Source organism: Apis mellifera, linkage group LG8 (assembly GCF_003254395.2).
Source record: "Apis mellifera strain DH4 linkage group LG8, Amel_HAv3.1, whole genome shotgun sequence".
In the NCBI taxonomy this organism is placed as follows: Eukaryota; Metazoa; Arthropoda; class Insecta; order Hymenoptera; family Apidae; genus Apis; species Apis mellifera.
Genome location: NC_037645.1, coordinates 8,501,944 through 8,527,810, shown reverse-complemented (window position 1 = coordinate 8,527,810; position 25,867 = coordinate 8,501,944). Strand labels below are relative to the sequence as shown.

At 38.2% G+C, this 25,867-nt stretch overlaps 1 protein-coding gene, 2 long non-coding RNA genes and 1 other non-coding gene across 32 annotated transcripts in view; 1 reads left to right on the top strand and 3 right to left on the bottom strand.

Annotated features, from left to right (window-relative positions):
• Nucleotides 1-25,867, bottom strand: part of LOC551663 (disintegrin and metalloproteinase domain-containing protein 11) — an 82,366-nt gene that overhangs the window by 31,997 nt on the left and 24,502 nt on the right. For all 21 annotated transcript variants that reach the window (XM_016913605.2, XM_016913610.2, XM_016913613.2 and 18 more), the window contains one exon: nt 1,467-1,517. In XM_016913605.2, the coding sequence (XP_016769094.2) occupies nt 1,467-1,517 (51 nt within the window). The remainder of the gene's footprint in view (nt 1-1,466; nt 1,518-25,867) is intronic.
• Nucleotides 4,072-4,160, bottom strand: Mir9896 (microRNA 9896). Its single transcript, NR_127376.1, has one exon. It is a non-coding gene; the product is annotated as a microRNA 9896 (primary transcript).
• Nucleotides 5,036-25,734, top strand: LOC102654521. 9 transcript variants are annotated; one of them, XR_003305238.1, is made up of 11 exons: nt 5,039-6,171; nt 20,045-20,222; nt 20,328-20,401; nt 20,544-22,256; nt 22,322-22,487; nt 22,570-22,738; nt 22,845-22,938; nt 23,145-23,237; nt 23,442-23,530; nt 23,735-23,909; nt 24,088-25,734. It is a non-coding gene; the product is annotated as an uncharacterized LOC102654521 (long non-coding RNA). The 9 variants fall into 9 exon arrangements; XR_003305242.1 differs by having other exon boundaries at nt 5,044-6,171; nt 20,544-21,001; nt 21,815-22,256; nt 22,570-22,938; XR_003305241.1 differs by having other exon boundaries at nt 5,049-6,171; nt 20,544-20,737; nt 21,815-22,256; nt 22,570-22,938.
• Nucleotides 6,465-8,099, bottom strand: LOC102654485. Its single transcript, XR_410027.3, has 3 exons — nt 7,513-8,099; nt 7,294-7,440; nt 6,465-7,199 (listed from the first exon to the last, which is right to left on the bottom strand). It is a non-coding gene; the product is annotated as an uncharacterized LOC102654485 (long non-coding RNA).

Here is a 25,867-nt window from a genome sequence, read left to right as displayed (position 1 = left end):
ATTTTTTAATTATTTAAGGAGATTGATTAACAAATTTTGATTTGTGAAATTGTTCAAATTTATATATAACAATTTGACAATGATGATAGCTATTTTATTAAAAATTATTTTTCTTATTTTGTTTCGTCGTAAAGTATCGTAAGGGCGTGGATATATTTCGGAATAAAATTTTTTGAGTTGCTTTTATTTTGCAAAACACGGATGCTGCGTTAAGAGACTGCAGACTTTCATTCTCAATGCAGTTCCCATTAATGAGAAATAACTTTCGAAAGCAATTCTCGCGAGTTTTACTCTTAAATGTATCCTGGAATATGCCCAAAGGCTAAGTGAAAAACTCGATTATTTATACCAATTATTTAAAACTTTCGAATCTCTAAATAAATAATTAAAAATTTCCTTTTAAAGAATTTTAAGATTTCGAAATTTCGAATTTCCTCTCTTTTTCTCTAAATTCCAATTTATTGAGAAAACATTTTTCCGAATTTCAAAATTCACAAAATTCACAAAAAAATTTCAAAATTTCCCGTTTCGAAAGAATTTTAAAATTTCGAGTAAAAATTCCCTTTTTCTTTTTCTTAGGAATCCAAAATTCTAAAAAAAATTAAAGAAAAAAGATGCATTTCGATTTCGAAATTTCGAAATTTCTTTCCTCCTCTTCGTAATCCTGTCGTTGTCGAGGAAGGGCGGATTAATGAAACGCGTGGCCGATAACGCTTTGCCTCGCGATAAAGTTAACCGCGGGGGAGATGCACGGTGAGGCGCGGTTAACGCGTCCCCCCTCCCCTCTCCGCGATAACATTGATTCGAATATCCTGTTCGTTGCGCGATTAATATCTCGCCTCTTATTCGGGGCACGCGTCGAATTTTCTACGCCGGCGAGGCGTGCACTTGTCCCCTTTGAAGGGAACAACCGACCTTTGACTACGACCTCCTACACGCATTGTGGATATTTGCGCGATCTTTGACGTGCCCCCCTTTGTAATCCGCGGGAATAAAGGAAGAATGGAAGAAGACGTTATCGATCAGATCTTTCTAATTAATCTTGCACGAGATTAATCAAACACACGAATTACGAGCAATTTAACCACTCATCGAATTATTTATGATGAAAATTAGGTATATTTTTACGAAATTTCTAATCTAAAATTGTAATTTTTTTTAGCTTGATAATAAGGTGAATATTATCAAGAGAATATTGTATAAAATTATAGTCAGTTTGGTGAGTTTCTCAAAAAAATTTCATTATGAAGAATTTCGAGAACATGATTTCATTAAGAGCAGCCCTGATTTTTGAATATTTTAAAATGTATATTATTAAATATTAGATCGTCCAATAATTTCATGTGCTTTTTTCATTTCGATGATTCAGAAAAAAAAGAAAATTTAAATATCGATAAACGTGTAATTATTAAATGATAAAATTATCGAAAGAACGTTCGAGTTTTCGTTCAAAAAAAAGAACTTACCAACGGAAGTTTCTTCGTTCCAGAAGGAATCATCTAAAGTGTAGTCTGCTTCTGTAACAAAAGAAAAAAAAATCTATTAAAATCTCGTCAAATACACGAGTAGCGAATAAATATCGTGCAAATATTTGAATTTGCAAGATAGAAATAAGGACGAGAATGAGATTGGTATACACATTCTAAAATTCGAAAGGAGAATTCCTATGGGAAGCAGTGCAACGAAACCAAGTTGTGCCCCAAAGGAATTTTGGACGGGTTGCCAGGAGAATTTTCCACGAGGGAGCAAACTTTTCCAAAAGTTTCGAGATTACACGAGAGAGAGAGAGAGAGAGAGAGAGAGAGAGAGAGAGAGAGAAGGAGCGCAGTGAACGTTGCTACAAAAATTGCGAGGCTATCGAGACTTGTATTATCGAGAAACGCTCATTTTACGTCTCACTTGCAACGTTTTATCATCATTCTTTGCTCTACGATGAGTTAGATTATTCTTGACGAGCCAAAAATTATACTTCGAATCTCCTGATTTGATTGCAAGCATTGATTCTATTCTTAAATGTTTGCTGTTGTTTCACAATTTAATTAAGAGACTTTAAATTAAAAAAAATTTCATATACGAATCGGTTGAAATTATCAATAAATAAAATTTGCGATAGTAGCTTTCAAAATTATATGATACCTCAATTACACTGAAAATAATGAAATATCATTATAAGAGATTAATTATACATAATTTATAGTTATAGATCTATAATTTAAAATGAGTTCCAAATCAGTAATTCATAACCTAATAACAGCCAATAACCTAAAATTTAACATAGTACATGATATAGTATAATTTTAACGATCAAATATTGAAATAGTTTTTATCTATTTTTTTATATTCATCCTATAAAATAAAACTGCATATTCGAATCTATAATAAGATATTTGATCTTTTCTAGATGGAACGAAAAGTCTCGATGTAGCTGCAAAAACAAGTGAAAAGCATGCACGATATAAAGGACAACGGTACCATTAGTTGAGGAGGTTGCAGCGAGTTCAACAGTTTGGTAAATCGGTCGTAAGCAAAAAGCGGCGATGCCATTCCGAAATCGTTCCATTTTATCGGAAAACTTCTTAATCTTTTTACCCAACCGAATGATATAAAACGAAACTTCGATACCTACGGCATTATCGAACGTTAATACCTATTTCCAATCGAGCCGTGTAAACATCCTATCGGCCATGGATTTGTTCGATCGTATATTCCAATATTTATATACTTCGTTGTGTATCTTTTTTTTACGAGCTATCAGATTTTTCACACCCGTGTTCTACCTTGCTTTATGCCAAACACGAGAAGGGAAAGAGAAATTTTTATTCTCGAATTCTATTTAGGAAAAAATAATAATTTCATTGGAAGAATATTTTTCGACGAGGATATTAAAATCGATCCGAATCCGAAAAACAATTCTAAATCTCGGTTTAAATCTCGAACGATGCTGAACGCAGCATCGCAAACCATTTCGTGAGCGCCATTTTCCAAGTTGGTTCCCACTCTTCTCATAAACCGTCACGTTCCGCTGCACCTAGCAATCAGTGACGGTCACGCCTCGTCGATTCTCTCTCTCTCTCTCTCTCTCTCTTTCCGTATAACTATTCACCACCAGTCCGCGTTTAACACATTCGATGAGTCTGCCATGTCTGCGAAACGTTGCGCGGATCCCTGTCGGTAAACGAGCTCGTGAACCGTTACGACGATAGATTCCTATCCCCTGATAATCTCGGCTATTTCTCGACTCGTTTCATCACGAAGACTCGATTTTTGTGCTCCTTAACCTTTTACCCGACCATCGTTGACGGTCGAACCGGGCAAAGTCGGAGAGGACTATGGAGAAAGAAGCGAAGTTGAGGTTAGGAAGGAAGGAAATGAAGGTGGGCGGATCGAGAAAACGCAAGAGAACGCAAAAGGCGCGGAGAAATCGTGGCGAATACACGTGTCTGTATCCAGTGGAAAGATATACGAGTCAGGATAGGGAATGGAGAGGGGAGGTAGGGACGAAACTTTTCTCCGAAGTTTCATTAAAGCCCGCGAAACTTTTTCATCTCCGTACCCATCCCGAGGTTTCATAAAATTCATAAAATGGACGGCGTGCAGATAAAAAGACTCGGTTTCCAGTGGCCTAGTTCCTCGTAGTATACGAAAAATAACCCCGAGGCGAAGAGGGCCTCGAATAGATGATAGTCAATGACGGTATTTCTATAGGGACTTGCCCGTGGCGAGACTTTCAGGTAGGTATGCGGGTAGAGAAATTCTGCCGGGGGTAATCGACACGCTTGAAATTACTTCTGTTTCCTGTCTTCACCCTTCTTTAATAACTAATCGCTCAGTTATCGTACATTCCCCTCGATGCGCGCATCTTTCTTTTTCCTGACAAATATTCCCGGTTTGTGACTATAATAACATGTCTCTGGACCGACCCGTATTCGATACTCGTAACTGTGTTCATATATTAGTGGAAACGTATTCTAACTCTTTGAAATATATTGGAAAAATTTGAATGGGATAGAGCGAAATTTCAATACTCTCGTATTGCTTGGGATTCGAAGAATTTTTCGAGGTACAGCTTCGTATCGGTTCGGCAATAATCGGACGTCATCGGTTCAATCCTTCGTATTCGATCCTTTAGCCGATTGTGTCCGATTATTGTCGAATAAATCCGAAGTTAGTCAAGTTCAGTTTCACGTACTTAGCTTATATTTATATTGGATTTTGGAAGTTCAAGTTTCAAAATATCCTTCTCAATTTTCGTCGAAACAACATTTTAACTATTAAACGATAGAGAATGTGTTCGGTTATTCGAATAATTGTTACAAACGGAAACACGATCAATCGAATTCGTATCGAATCAGAAATTCTCAAAGGCAATGATTTCTGTTAAAGCTGTACTCAATTGACTTTCTCTTCGGGTAAATTAAATCTTAATTGTCGTCGAGCTAGTGTACAATGGAAAATCGTAAACTAGTGGAATTGAATTCTCCGCCACTGCCTAAAATATCGCTGACAACGGATATAAACGTAAACGCTTGTGAATATTTCTCATTTCGCGCCTTAGAAAATCCCATTCCGCTACCGATGTCCGACCATTATTTGACCTGTTCCATTTACGATTTCGAACAGTAGTCGCGTTACAATTGTTCTATAATCAGTTTCATTGACCGGGCCGGGCTTTTCTTAATGACGTTGGCAAACTTCGTTGGTTGTTGGAGCGAAACATGCTTAGAACGTATTATGTTGTTGACTAACAGGACCATGGCATAATGTTCGCACAGTGAAATTAAACGGTTCAGAAACTTCTGTAATCTGCCACGTAAACCTTCTCGGTAGTGGGGTTAATGGGAGAATGTTGAAAGATTTACGAAAGTTGAATTTCTTACTCTGAAATTCATAGAAACTTTGCTTTTTCATAATGGTTGCTCCTAGTTTTCTGCAGTTTTAATCATTTCTTAATATTTTTCACACAAGATCAAAATTAATTGCATTCTATTAAAAAAAAAAAAAAAAAAGAAAACTATTCGTTATTTAAAATATATTTTACGAAAATAGTGTAGCGCATTTCGGTGAAAAAAAAAATGATATCGGGTGGCTGACGAACGTTTCCTGAAAACACTGCGTGCCATCGGGCGATTAACTCGAGGAAAAATTGGCCTCACCGCGGGAAAAAAAAGTGGGCGTCGCAGCCGATGAACTCTGCTCGTTTCTTTTCGCCTCGGGCCTTTTAACGATTTCGCGCCCAGACTCTTCTCTCTTCCTCTCTTTCTCTCTCGAATGCGAAGCTCGACGCTTCATGACGAAGATTCCCCAAGCTTTGGACTAAAATTCTCCAACGGACACGCGATAACAGCCAGTGTGTGTTACACGATAATCGCGAACGTTACGCCTATGGTGGAATTAAACGGTTTGCGGTTTCGTATAATCCATTATACAAGCCATTGATGATGCAGTGTGAATCTGGTAACGGAATAACAAGGTAACGGAGATCCGGGATTTCACGTGGCAGACAGTCTGAGCTTGGAATTCGTGGAACAAGTGGCCCGAACAATAATGCTCGTATGCGTACGCATATTTGTTTCCGCTCCCTTTGAGACGAAATTGCTCGAGAAGAACGCGCTTCTCAGACGTTCGTCAATTCTCTTTTTCTATTTCTTTCTTTCTTTTTTCAACAAACTCGAGCAGTGTGCACAGAGAAAGAGAAAAAAACTAGGACAAGACGTAGCTCTTTTCTTCTAAGAGTAAAGATGATTGGTCGAGAAAATTATTTATAGTTCTCAATCGTAACGAGAGAAGGCGCAACGAGTACAGAACGAATCGGCAAAGAAAATAAGAAACATGGCGAATCATTGGAATCCATTTGATTTCTTCGGGTGAATGTTACAAAGAAAAAAATAATTTGCGTTCTTTTGTCTCGTTGGATGAATTAGAAAAGTGAATTCAAATATATATATATATATGTTGAAATGTGAATATCAATTATAATTAGTTACTATATATAACAGTGTTGTGAAAAATGAGAAGAAACTTTCGAATGTTTTCTGAACGCGAGATATCCAACGGCTCATTTTTTTCGCATCGGTCGATCAACGAATTTGTGCCTTCTGTTTTAATTACCTCGAGTGAAATTCTCTGTGCATCGCTACAAACAAAGGAATCAAGTCAATATCATTGTATAGGGTGAGTTTCTCTGATATACATAATTTCAAATACATAATTTCATAATTCATTTAAGAAAATATTTTAAACAAAAATCGCATTACGACGATAAACTTGTAGAAGATATACGAAGGTGAATAATCGAAAACGTCAAATGTCAGTAAATACATCGAGGTTTCGAGTTAATCCCACATATATCTATACAAAGAGTATTTAGAATAAATAGTTATAACGTGAAATAATATCTATACCACGAAAATTGTCTCGGTGTTAAGATAATTATTAATATAACATTAAATTATTACCAATATAATATATAACTTTTATTTAAAACATTTTTTTACACAAGTAAATGGTGATTTATTTATGTTTTTACACTATTAGGAAACTTACTCTTTATAAATTCATCTTTCTCTCCCGTATAATTAAATAGCGAGTTTTCGTGCTTGACCCACAGACCGTCGACAAGTGTAACAGTGAAATAAAATTTATCAGAGTCCTCTCTGGCTCTGTTTCGAGAATAATTAAATTTTTCGCTCGACAAGCGCATAGCTTTTGCTCGATTCTCCTGCAAATCGTTGAATTCCAGTTCGTATTCCCGATGGACGAAAAGTTTTCGAAATAAACGGGGAACCGTCCGAGATCAAAGCGAATCGGTTGCGAATCGTCCAGTTCGGTATAAAGGAAGGAGCTCAACGACAACGGCCCTTACGATATCTGGTACTCGAATATCTCGTAATTAGTCGATGCCTTTGATACGCGGACTACGATGGAATGTTTTCGCAAAAGTGGAAATCATCGAGTAGGATTCGATTCGATCCCATTCGATCTGAGCTCTATTCGATTCGCTAATTGCGTCCATACCACATCACGATTATCGAGGTCGCGGTAAAACCGACGTAAAAATAATTGGCACTTTAGTATCGTGGAATAGAGCAGCGTGATACTTGTTAAGAAACGAAGCGCTGATCCTCTTATATGACCACCGTTTACACTCTCATTACTTCTTAGGTACTATTGGTTATGTCAGCATATCATCCACTGTAAAACTAGTTATAAATTCGTATAAAATATAAAATTTGAATTTTTTGTTTAAAAAAAAATTTTACTTTGAGAAATATAATATTTTTTCTCATGTTTTACCTTCATCGGTCAAAATTCTCTATTTTTCACTCTTATCAACCAATTCGTGAGAATATATCTTTTCGGATATATATGGCCACGATCTGTTCCAAGCGTTTACGACCCAGAATTCCGTTATATTTCGTAGGTCTCCGCCTTCTGCGGTTTCTGAAATATTCACTTATTTACATGTATATCCCACGGGGTACTTTGATGCGGCACAGTTGGCATTATACGCACCCGTTCCCTTGTACACGCCTATTTCCATATAGTCCTCATATCCGGGAATATTCCGTCTTCAAATCGATGAATACAGACGCGAGAAACGTTTGAGTTACAAATTAGGTAAAGCTAAAAAAGAAATTTCCTATATCCTTCTCTCCCGTCCCACGTGTTTATTCGTTCTCTTTTTACACTTGTTCACACGGGATCGGATTTTTATCCGTACCCTCAATCCGCGTGCAAATAAACACCAGAACGGGGGAGTAGGAACAATTCTCGTTGCATGGTGGTGTTAGCTTTCGATTTTAACGAACGCGATGATAGGGAGGAATCGATGTCGTCTCGGCCAGGGAGAAGAGGATATTTGTCGTCGCGCTTGTAACGCTCGAATCGATCCGCGAGCATGTATATTAAATTCTCGATGGTATCGAGTGAAACATCGGAATCGCGTGTCTCGTAAACCACGAGGCCACGAGGCTACTCAACGTGTTTATACCACTTTGTTTTCCTAACTAGCTCGTATCTCTACTCGTGGCTTAAAACGGCTTAACAAACGACTCTGTTTTACGCCCGTGTCCCATAGGACAACGTGTACACGACGTAAAAACGACCAAGCCCCCCCCCCCCCCTTCCCGTCCAAACGCGGAAAATTGAAACGTTAAACCTCACGTTCCTAACGATCCCGGGAAAATTCCACGGTGTAATCAAATCGAAGCGAAACAATGCCAACGATGATTTTTCTTCTCTTCTTTTTCTTTTTTTTCTTCTTCTTCTAGCCCCACCTTCGCTTCGCACACTTCCAACGGAAGAAAGCTTTTCTTACGAAGCTCTAATGCTTTTTGCATTATTACGAGTCATAAGCTGCTTATGCAAACGTGCCGCGTTCCGCTTGTGACTGTCTTTTTGGAATTAACGATCTTACAGTTTCCTCTTTCTTTTTCATTCTTCCTTTTCTTCTCTTTATATTTGCGTAAAATTGTGTTTAATCAGTCTCTTTCAACGATTACATTCGTATAATAAATATAAATAATTACAGTAGTATCCATGACCATCAGTTGTTCTCAACGGTGTTTTTATTATTCCAAAAACAAGAGAAGTACAATTTCTATATATTTTTATAACGCATGCACGTTGAAGCGAGCTGAAATATGTTATTCTCTAAACATATCGTTCGGTAACATTCGGCACTATTCGGTGCTATTCGGGACCAATCGTAGCCGTGCATCCGAACTGTATCCCCACCGATCCCGAATGTTACCGAACGGTTGTCAAATGCAAAGTTGAATGCATATTAGGACCAATTCGAGTTCAGCGTGCAACGAACAGCGGTTCGTATTAACTTATAAACTATAGATACGCGTAATTGATGGTAATCAGGGGTAGACAGGAAGGATTTACGAGCGTGAGAGCGAGCAAAGATCAATCCAATCCATTTGATAGTCGCGCACAGGCCGAGACATCGAATATTTTTCAACGTACATCGCCCATTGACGTAACTCTCTCGACCTATTCGCTGTCCGGTTCAGACAAGGGCGTTACCGATCGGGGAAAACTTCGATGACCCGTTCGAAGAAACTAGAACGAACTCTTTATGGGCTGCTTCTAAAATGGCCGCGGTTCATCCTTTCTGGTGCATCGTATAATATCCTCCTCCTGTTCAATTTTGTCGACTAGTCGCTTTGTGAAAAGATCTATATATAGGGTGTTAATTTATTCCTAGGACACTTTTGCAGAGTCGATTTTAGAAGTTAAGACAAATAAAATATATATATATATATATATATATATATCGCATTACAGTGGGAATATAAATGAAAATCTCTAACTTATTTTTATATAAAAGATATTAAAAATTTTTATATTTTGACTATATAAATATAATGTATTTTACTTTGTGTTATATAAAACAATAGAAATGAAATACTTTATTTATCATTTATATATATTACAAATAATTTAAATGAACTTGTGAAATGATAATATGAGCCATTTTTAAAACGAATTTAAATTTAAAAGTATCCTACGAATATTATATTATACTAACACCTTAAATAATGTCCATATAATTATCATACGATAAAGATAAAGAAGGAGATGATTTTATATGAAAATCTAATTCGAAGATATAACAATAAAATTTGAATACATTGAAAAAGCGTATTTTCAGAAAAGAATTTGCATATTTTGAATTAAAAACTAATCTTTTTATTCTCACATATAAAGTAACCAATCATCTATCAAATTTGATTTTTGCTCGTGTAGAATCGATCTTCGAAAGATGGCCCACGAATATATTATAACGGTTTCCTACATTTTCAATCAAAATTTCGGAAACGATCGTTGGATTTGAAAAGACCGGCGGGAGTGATTGGTGAAACATTTATTCCGTGTGCCAGGTGTTGGGCGGGATCTCATTCGATTTAGCATTATCGAATACGAGTTGAAACTATTTATACGCGAGGGGTTCGAGGGGTGGCGGATGGTGCGATCAGATAGGAAGGGGGGAGGGAGGATAGCCAGAATCGGTGCATTATAAAGCGGCAAAAGTGATCGGGAGTCTATAATTTATTTCCATTAGCCGAAAATAGCTCGGACGTGTAATTCGATTGCGCGGGAAATCGCGAGCGCGTCGTCGCCGTGTATTTTTAAAGCGGCGTGCAATTTTCCGTTAAACGCGCCCGTTCCCCGATTACACCGGGAACACGGCGTAAATGGGGCGTGCTGATATTTTCGCGTTCTCGTTGACCCTTATTAAATTTTCATCCGATCCTCGCGGTGAATGCGAGGGAAACGCGAAATAAAATATCGGCCCATTACCTTCTGTGCCTCTCCTCCCCCCCTCTCTATCTTCGTTCTCTCTGCATTACCATAGCACGGTAACGTGGCTGTCACGAATCTAGTTTCGAGGATCCGCATAGCCGTTTCGACGTATCAATCTCTCTCTCGTCCGAGCGTGTGTACGCACGGTGTCCCGCGTCCTTCCGCAGTGGTGCCAACCCAGAAGCTGCAAAATCCCCAGACGAGCGTTCCGGGTTCGCGCAGAACCGAGCAGATAATCGGAGTTGCTCCGGCGACAAAGATAGATAAATAGATAAGTAGATGGACGGAGAAGGAGAAGAAGAGGCGGATAACTAGGCCGAGAGGGAAGGAGAGAAAGAGAGAGAGAGACGGGTGCTGGGTGGGCCAGCTGGATGGAAAGAAAAGGGGGCCGAGGGGGAGAAGCGTATAGACACAAGAGGGTAGAGAACGAAGTTGAAGAGGGGTTGAAACCAGGAAGGGAGACAGAGAAGGAGGAGGAGGAGGAGGAGGAGCAGGTGGTGGAGGAGGAGGAGGAGGAGGAGAACGAGAGGGACGCGGATCCCGGAGCGTTCGGTACCATTGCATATCCCGCACATCTCGCAGGTGCAGGGCGTGGTGCCTTGTCGGCAATATCGATTACAAACCCGGGCGGTTGCGCATTCACGTCGACACGTGGACGTGGACCGGCAGCCAGACTAAATTTGTGTTGCCCTATATTTTAGGTTCCTGCACTCATCTGCCTCTCAAAGATTGATTGCTTTTCCCTCCAGCACCCCGAGTCCGCGGCCTATCCTCCAACACCGACGGACGCGCTCGAATTTACGGTCTGCGCCGTCTGCGATCTCACGCCGTCTCTCGCCAGAATCTACGCGCGCGCGTGTGTGTGTGTGTGTGTACATACGTATATCCCCCTCTTTCCTCGTGTGTTTGACTGCGTGCTCGAAACGAGAGGAAGGGAGATGTTGCACGCTATCCTAGAGTTAGATCGTTCCCTGGTATATATCTATTTTCCGCCTTCTCTACTCCCAATCCCTATCCATCCCCACCCTCCCCCCGACTATTTCTCTCCATCTGCTGCTTTTTCTCTCTTTCTCTCACTTTGTAAACCAGCTTAGTCGGTCTTCAGCCGAAGGAACAACTCGACGAGAAGAGAAACAGGACGTCGACTCGTTGGTCGACGGGGGGGGGGGGGCTGCATTTACGGTATCGTTCCTTTCCACCCTCTTCTGTCTTTCTTTCCTTATTTTTTTTTTTTTTTTTTTTTTTCATTTCTTTCTTCCTTCCTTTCTTTCTTTCTTCGTGCCTCTCGCCTTCGTGCAGTCGCCGCGCGAGTCCGAGTCGATACTCGACCCACCATTTTTATTGCCACTTGGAGCTACCTACTTACTTCTCTGGATGCTGCTTCAATTTACTCGGATCTTTGAATTCCCTCCCTCCTTTCGGGATCGATCGTATCGGTCGGATTAATTCATCGATCCTCGACTACCCCCTCCCCTTAATCCCCCCTCCCTTCCATTCGAATTCGATCGTTCCCCGATTCGCGTGGGCGGTAACCCCGTATCAGGGCAACCCATTCCACTCGAGGAATCCAGGAATCCATCCGTCCGACTGTATCGATCGATCGGCGGCCGGTCTCACGCGTCATTGTACGCGGTTTTCGTCGATCGAGGAAAGAAAAAAAAAAAAAAGAACGCGAATAAATCGAATAAAAATCTCCTCAAAATCTACCATCCTTTTTTTTTTTCTCCAATCTTTCTCTTCGTCGACATCCTTCCATCCTTCTCCTGATTCGTTTGTTTAAACGCGAGATGCGCGAGAAGAATTCTGGGGAAGGGGAAAGAGGAAAGAGAGAGGGGGGAGGAATGGAGAAAGAAGGAGAAGTAACGGCAAACAACGCGGGAAGTAATCGTGGTCGTTCTCCAAAGCGGATCGATTCTTTCGCTCGTTCCTTCCGGGCGCCCCCGGGGGAGGAGAGAAAGGAAAGGCCCCCCCGCGTTCAAGTTTCGTGATCGTCGAGTGGCGTATATATTTTGTTCTCTAACCTCGCCGAACACTCGTCGTACTTACTTTGCCGTTTTATTGAACTTTACCAGTTTGCTAAAAAGGGCCATCGTTTAACCGGCACCGATCGATCGATCGATCGATCTTCCGCGCTGTCCACCAACCATTTACCTCCCCCTCGTATCACATCCGTGGATTCTTTGATGGAGGAGCGAGGATTTATCGTTATTTTTTTCCTCAAGATCGAGATCGACATCGAGATCGAAATCGAGAGAGATCGAGAAAAATCGAGATCGAGATCGAGATGGAGAGAGATCGAGATCGAGATCGAGAAAAATCGAGATCAAGATCGAGAAAAATCGAGATCAAGATCGAAATCGAGAAAAATCGAGATCGAGAAAAATCGAGATCGAGAAAAGTCGAGATTGAGATCGAGATCGAGAAAGATCAAGATCGAGATCGAGAGAAATCGAGATCGAAAAAAATCGAGATCGAGAGAGATTAAGATCGAGATTGAGGAAAATCGAGATCAATAAAAATCGAGATCAATAAAAATCGAAATCGAGATCGAGAGAGATCAAGATCGAGAGAGATCGAGATCGAGATCGAGAAAAATCGAGATCGAGATCGAAATCAAAAAAACTCGAGATCGAGATCGAAATCGAGAAAAATCGAGATCGAGAGAGATCGAGAGAGATCGAGATCGAAATCGAGAAAAATCGAGATCGAGAGAGATCAAGATCAAGATCGAGAGAGATCGAGATCGAGAGAGATCGATTCGAGAGAGATTGGTTAGGCAGGTTAAGAGAGAGGAGTTTATTACATCGTCGTCGGGAGAAGATTTCTTAAAAATTTTACATTACGTAAAATCCTGAGAAGGGGTGATTACGAAAGACGTTACGACGTTGGACGAGGAGGAGGAGAAGGAGGTTGATAACCGACCGATGTGGAGACGTTGTACGTTACGCAAGGGGATCGATAGATGGAGAGAGAGAGAGAGAGAGAGAAAACATTTTTCTTTCGCTTAACTCGGTCATCGTTGCACGCACGAAAATCCCTTTTAATTTAAGCCGTAATCTCCTCGAGCGACGTGGAGCCGAGCCGGGCGAGGAAGAAGCTCGGCCGCGGTTTTCCTGCCTGGATCAATCTGCGCGTTTACCCTTTACCACCGCGTACGTTGAATTTTAATCCGAAGGGAACATTGAAGGGGACAAGAGGATCCTCTTTCTCTCTCTCTCTCTCTCTATCCTTTATTTCGCGATTATTTCAGGATACATTAAATTAGATATATTAATCCTCGAAATGGCTAATCGAATGATTTTCGAATTATCGCGATTTGAAAATCGTTAATTAAATGTATTTGGAATATAGCGAATCGTATATTGGACTATTTCGTATTTTGGCCCGGATTAACGTGTTTCGAGGGTTGAAAGGAAAATCGAGGCTTAATTCGCGTATAATCCCCGAGAAATATCGAAAATTGCGGATCGTTAATTGCGATTTGTAGTCGGGGGTCGGTTACAATGGGAAATCTAGGTGCAACGATCTCCCTGGTGGGCGAATATTCACGTTGCGCTGTGTACCTCGGTTTACCGGTTTTTAATCAAGCAAGGCGGAAGCGGAGGGCAAAGATGAAATGCTTTCGCGGGACCGGCCGTTCACAAATATTTAACCTGGTATAGCCCTTCACCTTCCTTCCTTCCTTCCTTCATCCCGCGACTTATCGCGTATCGTGGGATTAAAAAGCAAGTCGGTCGATTCGTTCGAAACGGGGCTAACCACCAATCGCGGCTAACCTAAAGGAATTTACAATTTACGGCGAGCCGTGCACGCGACACGAGGCGGTTGATCGTTTTTGCGGGATCGAGGAATTTTAACGCTTTGTCAAACTGCCAGCCGATGCGCGGCGTGTGCAACGTCGATTTGTATTTAACTTCAAAAGCAATTAAAGCCCGAGCTCGATGGATGGTCGTGCTCGTGTGAATTGGACTGATTGGCCGTTGCACGCTGAAGTTTCCCGCTTGGCAAACATCAGAGACGGGAAAAGAGTCGGGAAACAAGAGTTGGAATCTCTTCTCGAAAGTAATTTTTTCACGTGACGTAATAAGGATGAAAGAGAGTCGGAAAGCAATCCCTGCGAGCAGAATCGAAATGTTATCGTGAGGAGAGAAGTGGTTGTTCGAGGCCTTTTCGGTTAATCGGTGGCACGAGCTCGCCGTGGTCGGATGATGGATGGCCTCGAGTAAAAGTTGGACACGAGTATAGTCAGTAGTGTATAGCTGCAGTTTCTGCGGTCGTGTAATTAATAGTCACACATTTGCATCCGGCTGATATTATTCCATGATCAACGAGTGAAACTCGCCGAATATAATTGAACTGTACGCGCGCGCGTCTACGTCGGGTGAAATTATTAATTGAACACACCGCCACCACCCGAACTAGGATCGATGAGTCGGTGCGACTGACAGAAACGTACCACTTTACAGTTGTACTATATTCCCCTCCCACTCTATCGAACGACGCGCTCTTCAAACTTACTTCACCACGTTACGCATGCTTCTTCGATTTCGTTCCCGGCCAATTTCCAAATATCCAACTTTACGGGAAGAAGTTTTTTTTTAAGGTTAAATGGGGACGATCGTTCAAATCTCATATTTCTATTAAGAATGTGTTGGATCGTTTCCGGAGAAATTTCAGATTAAAAATTCGATCTAAAAATTGGATATGATCGGCTAAAAACTTCAATACGCCAGCTAGGCCCTCGAGCCGATCGCTCCCGATCATTGCCGAGCTCACCCGAAATTAGACTTTCATTCATGGTTTCAAATCGAATCTTGGAAGTGTCAATATCCTGCCCGATTCTACCCGAATTTTCCCGATCTATTCCGAACTTTAATCTCGAAATTTACCAGTTTCTAATAATGCAATACATCTTTCTTTCTTTTTAGAATTTAAAATATAATACATATCTCGATTATTTTATTCATTTTTATTCGTTTCAATTGCAAACCAATGAAATCTAAACAATTGTCAAAAAAATAAAAACACTGCGAGATTACAAAATGCCGCATGCTATCCGCATCTCATCCAATATTCCCCAACTTTTTTTGCGTCATGTCCCACTTCAACGCTTCACCGACATCTATTACGATAGTCAATCATTTTTTATTATTATTATTATTATTATATCAATGACAACATCATTTTTTTAATTGCTTCCCAAAATTATTCGAATTTCCCTCTGCGAGGGATACGCCCCACGTTGAGAAATACTGGTTTAACTCGTAAGTAGCTTGGGCGAATCAACGGAGCACCGGTTTTCCAGGGTAGTTGGAGCTCGTTCGCGTGAAGGAAAGATTTCAACGAAATTTTCAGCGGCCACGTCACGCGGCGCGCAGGGAAATGCGTTGGCTGTTTACGGTCATTGCAATTAGAGTAACTTTAATTGCTGTCGTCGGGCGTCGAGGTACGTGCAGACCTCTCTTTCTCTCTCGGTCTCTGTATTTCTCTCTCTCTCTCTCTCTCTCGATCTGACCTCTCTCCCGTTGTTAGAGCTACTACTGGCGGAGAAATAAGTTGCGGGCAACAATTAACCGTCGAAAAATGGCGGAAAAATGCAGGAACCGGTGACAGCCTGTTTCCCTTCAGTTTTCAAGCGTAATCAGCCACCTAGATCTCTTTATTAAATTCCATTCCGGATAGAATGTAGCGTGCTCGTTCGTTATCGGCCTCGCGCTGAATTATCGACCGAGCGTTTTCTCCCGAAGAATTATCGGGGATCGCTTTGAAACCCTTCCCTTCTTTTTTCGGCCCGCGCGACGGGATTTCCAGGATGAAAAAGATTCTTCTTTTCCCGTGGGAAAAAATCATTTCTTAACCGTTTCGTAAACCGAGCCGAATGAGAATATATACATATATAAATGTGTCGTGCGTGTATATTCCGTGTAGATATACAGATAGGTATGCGCGTAATCCTAAACCGTTGGCAACCTCTTGCAAGGATTGAAAGAGTTCCCTCCCTCGCCGTTTTCTATCTTCTCTTAATGGAGCTGCGTAACGTTCGAGATAAATTGCCGCCGCGGAAAACTCTTTCTCTCTACTGCAAACTATTTATCCTGTACACCGGGCATAGGAACGTTTTCTAATGGAAACAGAGGGAACGGTGGTGGGGAAAGACGGGCGGTAGAGGGGGGAACGAGGACAACCTCTGAAGAAAGATTCGACCGTAGCCACCGCCCACGATTTGCTCCCTCGCTTTTTAACCTTAATCGCTCCCAGACGAGACGATATCGCGGTTCAAGTTTACATCTGTACAATTTCGTTCGGCTCGCCGCGGAGGTCGTGCAAATTACTGCGCAGCAAGATTTATGCACAGGGTAATTCTGAGGGAGGGAATGAACTACTTTTTTTTCTTTTTTTTTTTTTTTTTGAAAATTGAATTATTTTTGCAATTAATAGAAACAGTGAAATGAATTTGAATTTTATGTTAACGATATCCAAGAATAAAAATTGTATGTATTTCAGAAATTATAATGGATAATCCTTCTCGTGTATAATATTTTAAAAGGATTTCTGAAGACGCATAGGATTTTTAATTTTTATTTAATCCTTTGGAAATAATATACGAATAAATTCTATTTAATTCTTAATATAAGTTTTACGAAATTTTTGTGCGAGTATTGGATTGTAATTTTACGAAAAGGAATATGAATATTTTGAAATTAGCAAAAATATTACATAATTGAAGAAATAGTCTTGCAATTTCAGTAAAATATAAATTTTGATAAACATTAAAGGAAAAAAATATATATACATGTTTCAATGTTGTTAATATTATTTATACATCTATACGAAATTGATTAGCGAATAATAATTTTAGAGTGAAAAGCAAAAAATTAAAATTTAAAGGACGCATGAAAATTAACGCTAAAATATTTCGATATATTTCGTCGAAATATAATAATTAATGTCGTGCGCGTTTCATTTTTCGAATAATTCGTAAATGAATTCGATAAATGGCTCGGACTTGTCGGAATATTATTTCGTCGAAGAACGTAAATGTAATCGCAATCTTATAAATCCTTAGATTAATATCCCGGTTTTATGCGCCACGTCGCGTGTACACGGAAGGTAGTTACGTTGCGAGAACGAAAAGGTAATCAACGTTGAACGGTGACCGAACGCACAAAGTTCACTAAGCGATGGGAGTGGCGAGTTATCGGAACGTAAAAAAATATTTCGTCGGAAAAACGGAATCTATTCAGTGGCGAGTTTTCGCCAAGTTAACTTTTATAACTTGTGAAACCAATTATTGTTGCATAATCATGAGTCGAAATACGACGATAATTGGAAAAAAGGAACTCTTCGAGCAATCGATGAATCGCGTTAAGTTTGCGTTAGATCGATCTTTTTTCTCGAACCGAGAGCCGAATCCTCGTCCTCGAAAATTCGAGTTATTTTCTACGATGAAGTATCAATCGTGGATTCGATGCGACTCGGACACGGTATTAATTTTTTTTTTCTATGGAACGGGGGAAGATTTCTTGGAGCAAGTACTAAGGTTATACACCGGTGCCAAGTTCTTTTTAATCAAGCCTCGCGGAATTGTGTGCGCGCGCGCGTATATACAGAGCGCAGTTTGTAATTATTGGATCCGGCTGTAGTCGATATTTCATCTTTCTTTAATGGAAAACAGGAAGGAAGGAAGGAAGGAAGAAAGAAAGAAATGAACGAAGGAAAGAAGGAAGGAAGGAAGAAAAAAGGAGAAAAGAAGGGGAAAAAAATGGGCGTAAAAATGAGAGAGGGAAGCGAAAAAGCGAAATAGCCCAATAGTGAAAAAGTATGGACGGATATGTCGCATTCTTAACCATATATACCTATACCAGCGTATACCTAATTGACTGTTACGGTAGATCGATGTGTCCTTTGTTCCCAGCACACTGCCATTGCGTGGCCTTTTTCCTCGACAAAATTACGGAACGCTATTGGCTCTGATTTTTGCAAAGAACTGTGCGCGTTTTGTTCGCGGCTATTCCCTTCTGTACCCGCACTATCCCCCTTCTCTTTCGCTCGGACTGATACGGTTGATGAGAGCAGCTGCGTGAACATATCGGGCTGCAGCCGTCCAACCAAATGAAAGAGTACTCTACCCTCGGCATCCTAGATAACGCTGACGCTGTCCTGCACGCGTTCGTGAAACTTGGCCTTCGTCTCTTGCCGGGCATTCTGCGAAAGACGAGCCCAGTCACCGTGAAAGAAATTATCGCTCGGGCCTCTGTTTATTTTTACGTTCGAGATAAGCGGCAGCTTACCACAGGTCTTTCTGATACTGACGTTGCTAACGTTTCCTCTGTCATGTTTGTTTTGAAAATGAAAAACATAGCAAAATTAAAATGCAAGTTTGGTGAAGAAAGACTAAACGGGATTTTGTTAAAAATTAATAAAACTGCATGGGATTGTGGGATTACGAGTTCGGGAAAAGTCGTGCGAAATCGTGGCACGTAACGATTCGACTTCGGATAAACTCGGCAATCATCGAACGTGATCGGCTAAAGACGCTGTTTCGTATTTCTGAGACGGTTATTTAGAATAATTATAATTTTAATCGAAGATATATATATTTATATACTTTTTTCAATGAATATTTGTTTCTTTTGATCATTCTACGATGAATATATTGCATCATAATTGTAAAATTATATTCAAAAGAAAGTAAGTATAATTAAACTTTATAATTCCGAATATTTGGAGATTATATTTTTATACTTTACACGTATAATGTTTTAATATTAAGGTTAGTTGGATAGTTTATGCCTATCGAGTTAAAATTTTTCACGATAAAAAGTTACAAATAATTCAAAATACATATTATGCGTATACATTTTACATAATTTAGCACAATAATATAATTTTTACGTAATACGAAATATTCTTCACATATTAGTTGAATTATTTGAACACGTTTCAACTGTACAAATATTCCCAGTCTACTTATGACACATTAAATGTATCCGAAGAGGTACTTCTCTGTTATCAAAGAGGACACATACCGAAACTTGACTACTTCCTTACATCGAACATCCTGTTGACACGTTGACGATCGCGTTACGCGTGCCAACAACCCATAGTGGATCGTTTTTCGGAAGAATCGGAAGAGCCTACAATGTGCCTTCGTTTCACGGAAAAAGAGATTTTCGTCACACGGAATTCTCCGCGCCTGAGGCTATGAATTCAACGCATAGTATCGCGAGTGTACTCTCTATTTACGTGCTTAGCTGCAGCTGCGCTTACTCGACACGATTCCATGTTTCACGACGCGTTTTAATTTGTTCGTGTGCATACGTTCCGGAAGGATTGTAACGTTTCTCGATAGGGGAAACGTCGAACGCACTATGCTTTACTATACAACCTTTTATCTTTCCTGTATTTCCTGTTCCCATCTTCTATTTCCTTTCCATTTTCTGGCGAACAAAAATTGCACAGTTCTAGTCTGCGATTGTTATTCATTGTTAATTTTTTTTGTCATAATTGTTGCGTTCATAAGAACTCGTTGTTTATATATTTATTAAAAAAAGAATATATAGATTGTTAAAAGTAATGATTAAATTTTTCATATTTTTCTGATTTGTTTGATTTACTTGTTTGAAAATTGTTAGACATTAAATACACATTTAAAGAAAAAATTATCATCAAAATAATTAATGAATTTATCCAAAGAATGATTTATCTAATATTTCCCATTTCTTTTCAGATGGATCATGCTGTTCCACTCGTGAAGGATTTTCGGCCATACGATATATTCCACTTTCACGATTGCGTGTAAGCGAAATGATATTTCTATTTTTCACTCGGGAGGGAGAAAAGAAGGAGAAGAAAATTCAAAGAAGCCATTTGTCGATTCGATTCGAAAATTTATGTATTGTACTCGGGTAAGAGAAAAGTTTATACTACCCTATTTCCCTCATCAATATTTCACCTCAAAAAAAAAGAAAAAAGAAAAGGAAGAAAAAAATCAATAACCTTTCGACTTTCAGGAGGAAGAATCGACACAAGCTGCTGCATTTGCGGCCAATAAACTAAAGAGGACTCGAAGGCAAGGGCAGTTAAGGTAGTAGTAGTAATGGCTTAAGTAACTGCGACTAGAACGATCCTGACGTTTTTCACGACCCGCGACCCAAGATTCCATATTTTATCCCTCGTTGCAACATTGGCTGATCTCACGAGAATTCTCCTGTTTTTTTTTTTTACAGACAGTAACCCTCTCCCTTGGTATGAAAATCGAAGGGAACGAAGAGAGAGAGAATCATCGAATTTTACGACGTCGTATCGATGCAATATTCGTCGTGGATGGCTCGTGGAAATATCTTTGGATGGCGGAGCCGCGTCCTTCCCTAAAGTCTCTCGCTTTAAAGCGAAAGGGAGGGCCGTTAAATGCGAAAATAGGGTAAACTTCTCGTCAACGCGTACCGTCTTGATTCGAAAATATCCCGAGGCGGGGAGAGGAGGGGGTGGCGATGTTCGATGCAAGAGGCGAGAAACGGCGGAATCAAATAAATATACAATCAGAAAAAGGAGGGAGGGAGGGAGGGAGGGCGGTTCTACTTTGAACGAATGCTCGGCTCGACCCCAACCCTCTTCGACTAAATTTATCCTCCCCCGTGTTTGCTCGCCGACTATTTATTTTCTACATTTATGGAATATCTGAACTGTAAGCTTCTAGCCTCGACTAAACAAACCGTAAAGCGCGTTTAAAACGTGTTGGAATATATGCGTCTCTGACAATGTTGTTGTCTCGTGTCCGCTTTTTAATTAACAATTAACGATTTTTCGAGTAACGTTCGTTCGAGTTTGAGTGTGAAATATCGTTTTAAGCGAGGGGGAGTTTTTTTTAATTATTTTAAATATTTTAAAAGAACGTTGATAATATAGAAATCAGTATTTTAGAAAATAGTAATGAATCTAAAACGTCTTTAGTTTATTTAGAAAATTTTAAAAGCAAAAAGAAAAAGAACTATTATAAATTAAAGAATTGGAAAATTTGAATTATAGAAAAATTAGATTGAAATAACATAAATTGAATTAAGATAATTTTTTAATAATAATCTGCATTATGATTAATTAGTTAAAAGAAATCATCCCTCATAAATTATTTTATTTTAAAAATATCTTTTCAAAATTTCTATAAAATTTTATGGTAAAAGGAATAATAATTATTCCATTACAGATTTAATATTACATTGCTTAATTTTCCCCAAGAATTATTTTCCCACCAATTTTTCACAATGGAAAAACTTCTTTCTCGTTCCCAAAGTTTTCATCATCGTCCGTCAAAAATTTAATTTTTCATAACAAATTTCAATATCATTTTAAAAGCTTGCAAACAAATAATCCTCATGACCTAATTCCACCCAATAAATCCAAAAAAAAAAAAAAGAAAGAAAGGAAAAAAGTAGATGAATAACATCAATTTGTATAAAACGTTTCTCCACGAATAATACTCGAAAGTGTATGTTCTTACTAGGTAACTACCCTAAATAATTTCCAACCTCGAGGAGGAGATGGAAAGCAATGGAAAATAATGGCGATCTCGAAATTGGAGGGGAAAAAAAAACAAGGAGCGGAAAATCGTATGCGCACGCCTTGTAAAAATATCCAGGAGGATCTCGGGGAGATTAGTTAACAAGATTACTTACGACTGTCAGCGCTCTGTAAGCAAGTTTCTGAATAGGGCGGGTATGGCGGGTTGTGGCGCGGATGATCTACTATGCAGTCAGCCAGCCATGTCAACGATATACATTCAGCGCCCGGCAGCCGTGGCGCAAGTAGGGCTGCAATGTCTGCGAAACGGTAATGGAACGGCAAACGACCTGGGATTTACCCCTTGGAACATTCTAACAAAGCTCTAGGCCACCGCAGCAGCCACCTACCACGAAGAAGAGAGGGGAAAAAAAAAAAAAAAATTGGTAAAAAATTTAACATCCGCCGGTTGCCTCTCTGCTTGTTGGTAATTGCTCTGTATATATTTCAGGACACGGTGAGATGCGCTATCTTCGATTCGAGTGGATCGAGTTAATCCTGTCGAGATGAATTTTAAATCTTCGCTAATCTCCGCTCGCTTCCGTGATCGTCGATTTCGACGATCAATCGAAAATGCGAGAGCAATTAATGTAAATGTGACATGATACATTTTATTGGTATGTATTTAATGGTGTTAATATATTGTAATTTTCTAGAATTTCAGTAATGTGTTGTAATAAAATTGCAATTTTTTTCTAGGATATATAATTATAGATGTACAATTTATTTGTATATTGAAAAGTTATAAAAATAATGAAAGGATTTCAATAATGTGTTTGTAACGTGTTGCAATAAAATTGCAATTCTTTCTAGGATATATAAAATCTATTGAAAAGTTATAAAAATAATAAAAGGATTTCAATAATGTGTTTGTAATGTGTTGCAATAAAATTGCAATTATTTCTAATATATATATACAATTTATTTGTATATTGAAAAGTTATAAAAATAATAAAAGGATTTGTTATTTCTAGTGTGGACATAAAATTGATAAAATCTTGGAGAAGGGATTAAGGATCTTTTGTTGAGTTTCGTGAAAACATAAGAATAATAATATGTGATATAATTGTAAGTATCTTTCTATTTTCGATAGAGATAAGATATTTAAGAAACGAATAAAGAAAATGAAAATTTCTTTCACGTGTAAGTTTTCAAATATTGGATAAATTTTGCGAAAAGATTAGTAAGATCAAAATTCTTTCTAATATATATATATACAATTTATTTGTATATTGAAAAGTTATAAAACTAATAAAAGGATTTGTTATTTCTAGTGTGGACATACTTTGATAAAATCTTCGAGAAGGGGTTAAGGATGTTTCATCGAGTTTCGTGAAAATATAAGAATAATAATATATGATATAATTGTAAGTATTTTTCTATTTTCGAAAGAGATAAGATATTTAAGAAACGAATAAAGAAAATGAAAATTTCTTTCACGTGTAAGTTTTCAAATATTGGATAAATTTTGCGAAAAGATTAGTAAGATCAAAATTCTTTCTAATATATATATACAATTTATTTGTATATTGAAAAGTTATAAAAATAATAAAAGAATTTGTTATTTCTAGTGTGGACTTTGATAAAATCTTCAAGAAGGGGTTAAGGATGTTTCATCGAGTTTCGTGAAAATATAAGAATAATAATATGTGATATAATTGTAAGTATTTTTCTATTTTCGAAAGAGATAAGATATTTAAGAAACGAATAAAGAAAATGAAAATTTCTTTCACGTGTAAGTTTTCAAATATTGGATAAATTTTGCGAAAAGATTAGTAAGATCAAAATTCTTTCTAATATATATATACAATTTATTTGTATATTGAAAAGTTATAAAAATAATAAAAGAATTTGTTATTTCTAGTGTGGACTTTGATAAAATCTTCAAGAAGGGATTAAGGATGTTTTATTGAGTTTGTGATATAATTATAAGTATTTTTCTATTTTCGAAAGAGATAAAATATTTGAGAAACGAATAAAGAAAATGGAAATTTCTCTCGCGTGTAAGTTTTCAAATATTGGATAAATTTTGCGAAAAGGTTAGTAAGATCAAAATTCTTTTCTATAATTATTGAACGTTCGTCGACTTTTTCTTGTCCGAGAGGATTAAATTATTTAAGTATAGATAAAACTGGAATGTCTTATAATAGATAATTAATAAAAAAATTCACTCGCTAATTATCTGTATAAAAAATCAATTTCTCGCTCTATTTTCAGACTCTCCAAGGTGCCATACTCTCTTTACGCCCGAGCTGACATAGATAACGGTCTAAAAGCCTCGCGAGGTGAAGTCGACGATATGACGGCCACGAAAGAGCTCGTAAAAATCGCTAACGGAATTAATGGCCTCGATGGCCGTGAAGACGAGGAGGAGCAACAACGTCGTTAAAAAATCCATCCAGTGACGACGGACCAACGTTTCGAACGTCAATTATGTTTTCGCACGTCGAAAGGAGAACATTTTTCGAAGGGTTGGCGAACTTTGTTCGCGGTGGTAATCCGTTTTAAATCGACAGGGTAGGGGGGAGGGAGGGGTGAAAAGTTGCGGAGAAAAATGTCGCAGCGTCGACGAGATGGAATTGAATTCGGTCGAATTCAGAACGCCTTGTACTAGGGAGCTTCGAGGTATTTCGAGGTACACGTAGGAATATAGGGAATCACCTTGGGAGATATTTTTCGGGGGAGGGAAAACTATAGTGATGACGCGTGTTGTTGGAATCTACTTATTTAGAGTACAAGTATGTCGATAACATAGTAATTTTCAACTCTCAATGTAGTGTCTATTTTAATAGGAAATAATTCTTGAAAATAATTTTTGCTTGAAGAAAGTTTTGCTTTCAAATGTATTTAATTAAGGATTGTTAATCTTGGATGGTTGCATTCAACGTCTATGTCTACTGTTTGAAGAAACTTTTCAAGAGCAACAATTTTAATTTTAATTTTAATTTTAATTTTAATTTTTCTCAAATGTATTTGTATTATAAGGTTAGACAAGTTTTGCAAGTTTTAAAGTTTTAAAGTTTGAGTTAAATTGCATTGTATTATGGTAAAGTTTTTAGTTTACTTGGTATTTATGTTAGCAAAAGTGATAATTTTGAAATAGAAGGAATGATGTGTCAACGATCTTTGCGATGTAGGATCCAATTTCCTTGTTTAATTATTATAGTTACGTTGATCGTGGTTAGTATTTGGATGGATGCCATTTGGAAAGTCCGTGTGTTGATATCAAAATGTTTCTTAAACTATAAACTTCGGCTAATGATTGCATTGATTATGATAATCGATATTGGTTACACAACGAATAACAAACAAATAGCAAATAATAATTTTGCCAGCAGAGGGATCCAATGATTGCAATTTGATAATCAAGTTAATACTTAATTGTGTACAGTAGCTCGAAATCCACTTTAAACCACTTTAGAGTTTCAACTAATAATTACAACAGTAGATTAAATACCAAATAACAAACAAATATCAAATAATAATTTTGCCACGTAGAAATCCACTGATTCCAATATAATAACCAAAGTTAAACTACATTGGTCACGGTTAATACTTGGTTGATATATTGTTTAATAATGACTCGGAACTCATTTATCTAACAACAACGTTAAATAATGAACAACAATAATATTTACTTTCGTCTGACAGTTTCAAGAAAAATATAAAAATAACACTGTATCTACATTGTATGCGATAAGTTATAATATTTGAAACGATTATGTAGAGAAATATGTAATCAAAATTTAATTACATTGATCATTTGATTAATATATAATTGGCAATAATTCAGAACTATCTTTAATTTAACAAATACATTGAATAACGAACAACAAATAAAACACGGATACTTATAAATTCTAACCAGTTTCAAGAAACGATAAAAACGACTCTGTGTCTACCATCTACTGTGTACATCGTACACAACAGGTTGCGATAGTCGAATCCTGAAACGGTGTCACGTGGAAGAACAGGGGTGCGTGGACGTAACAACGGG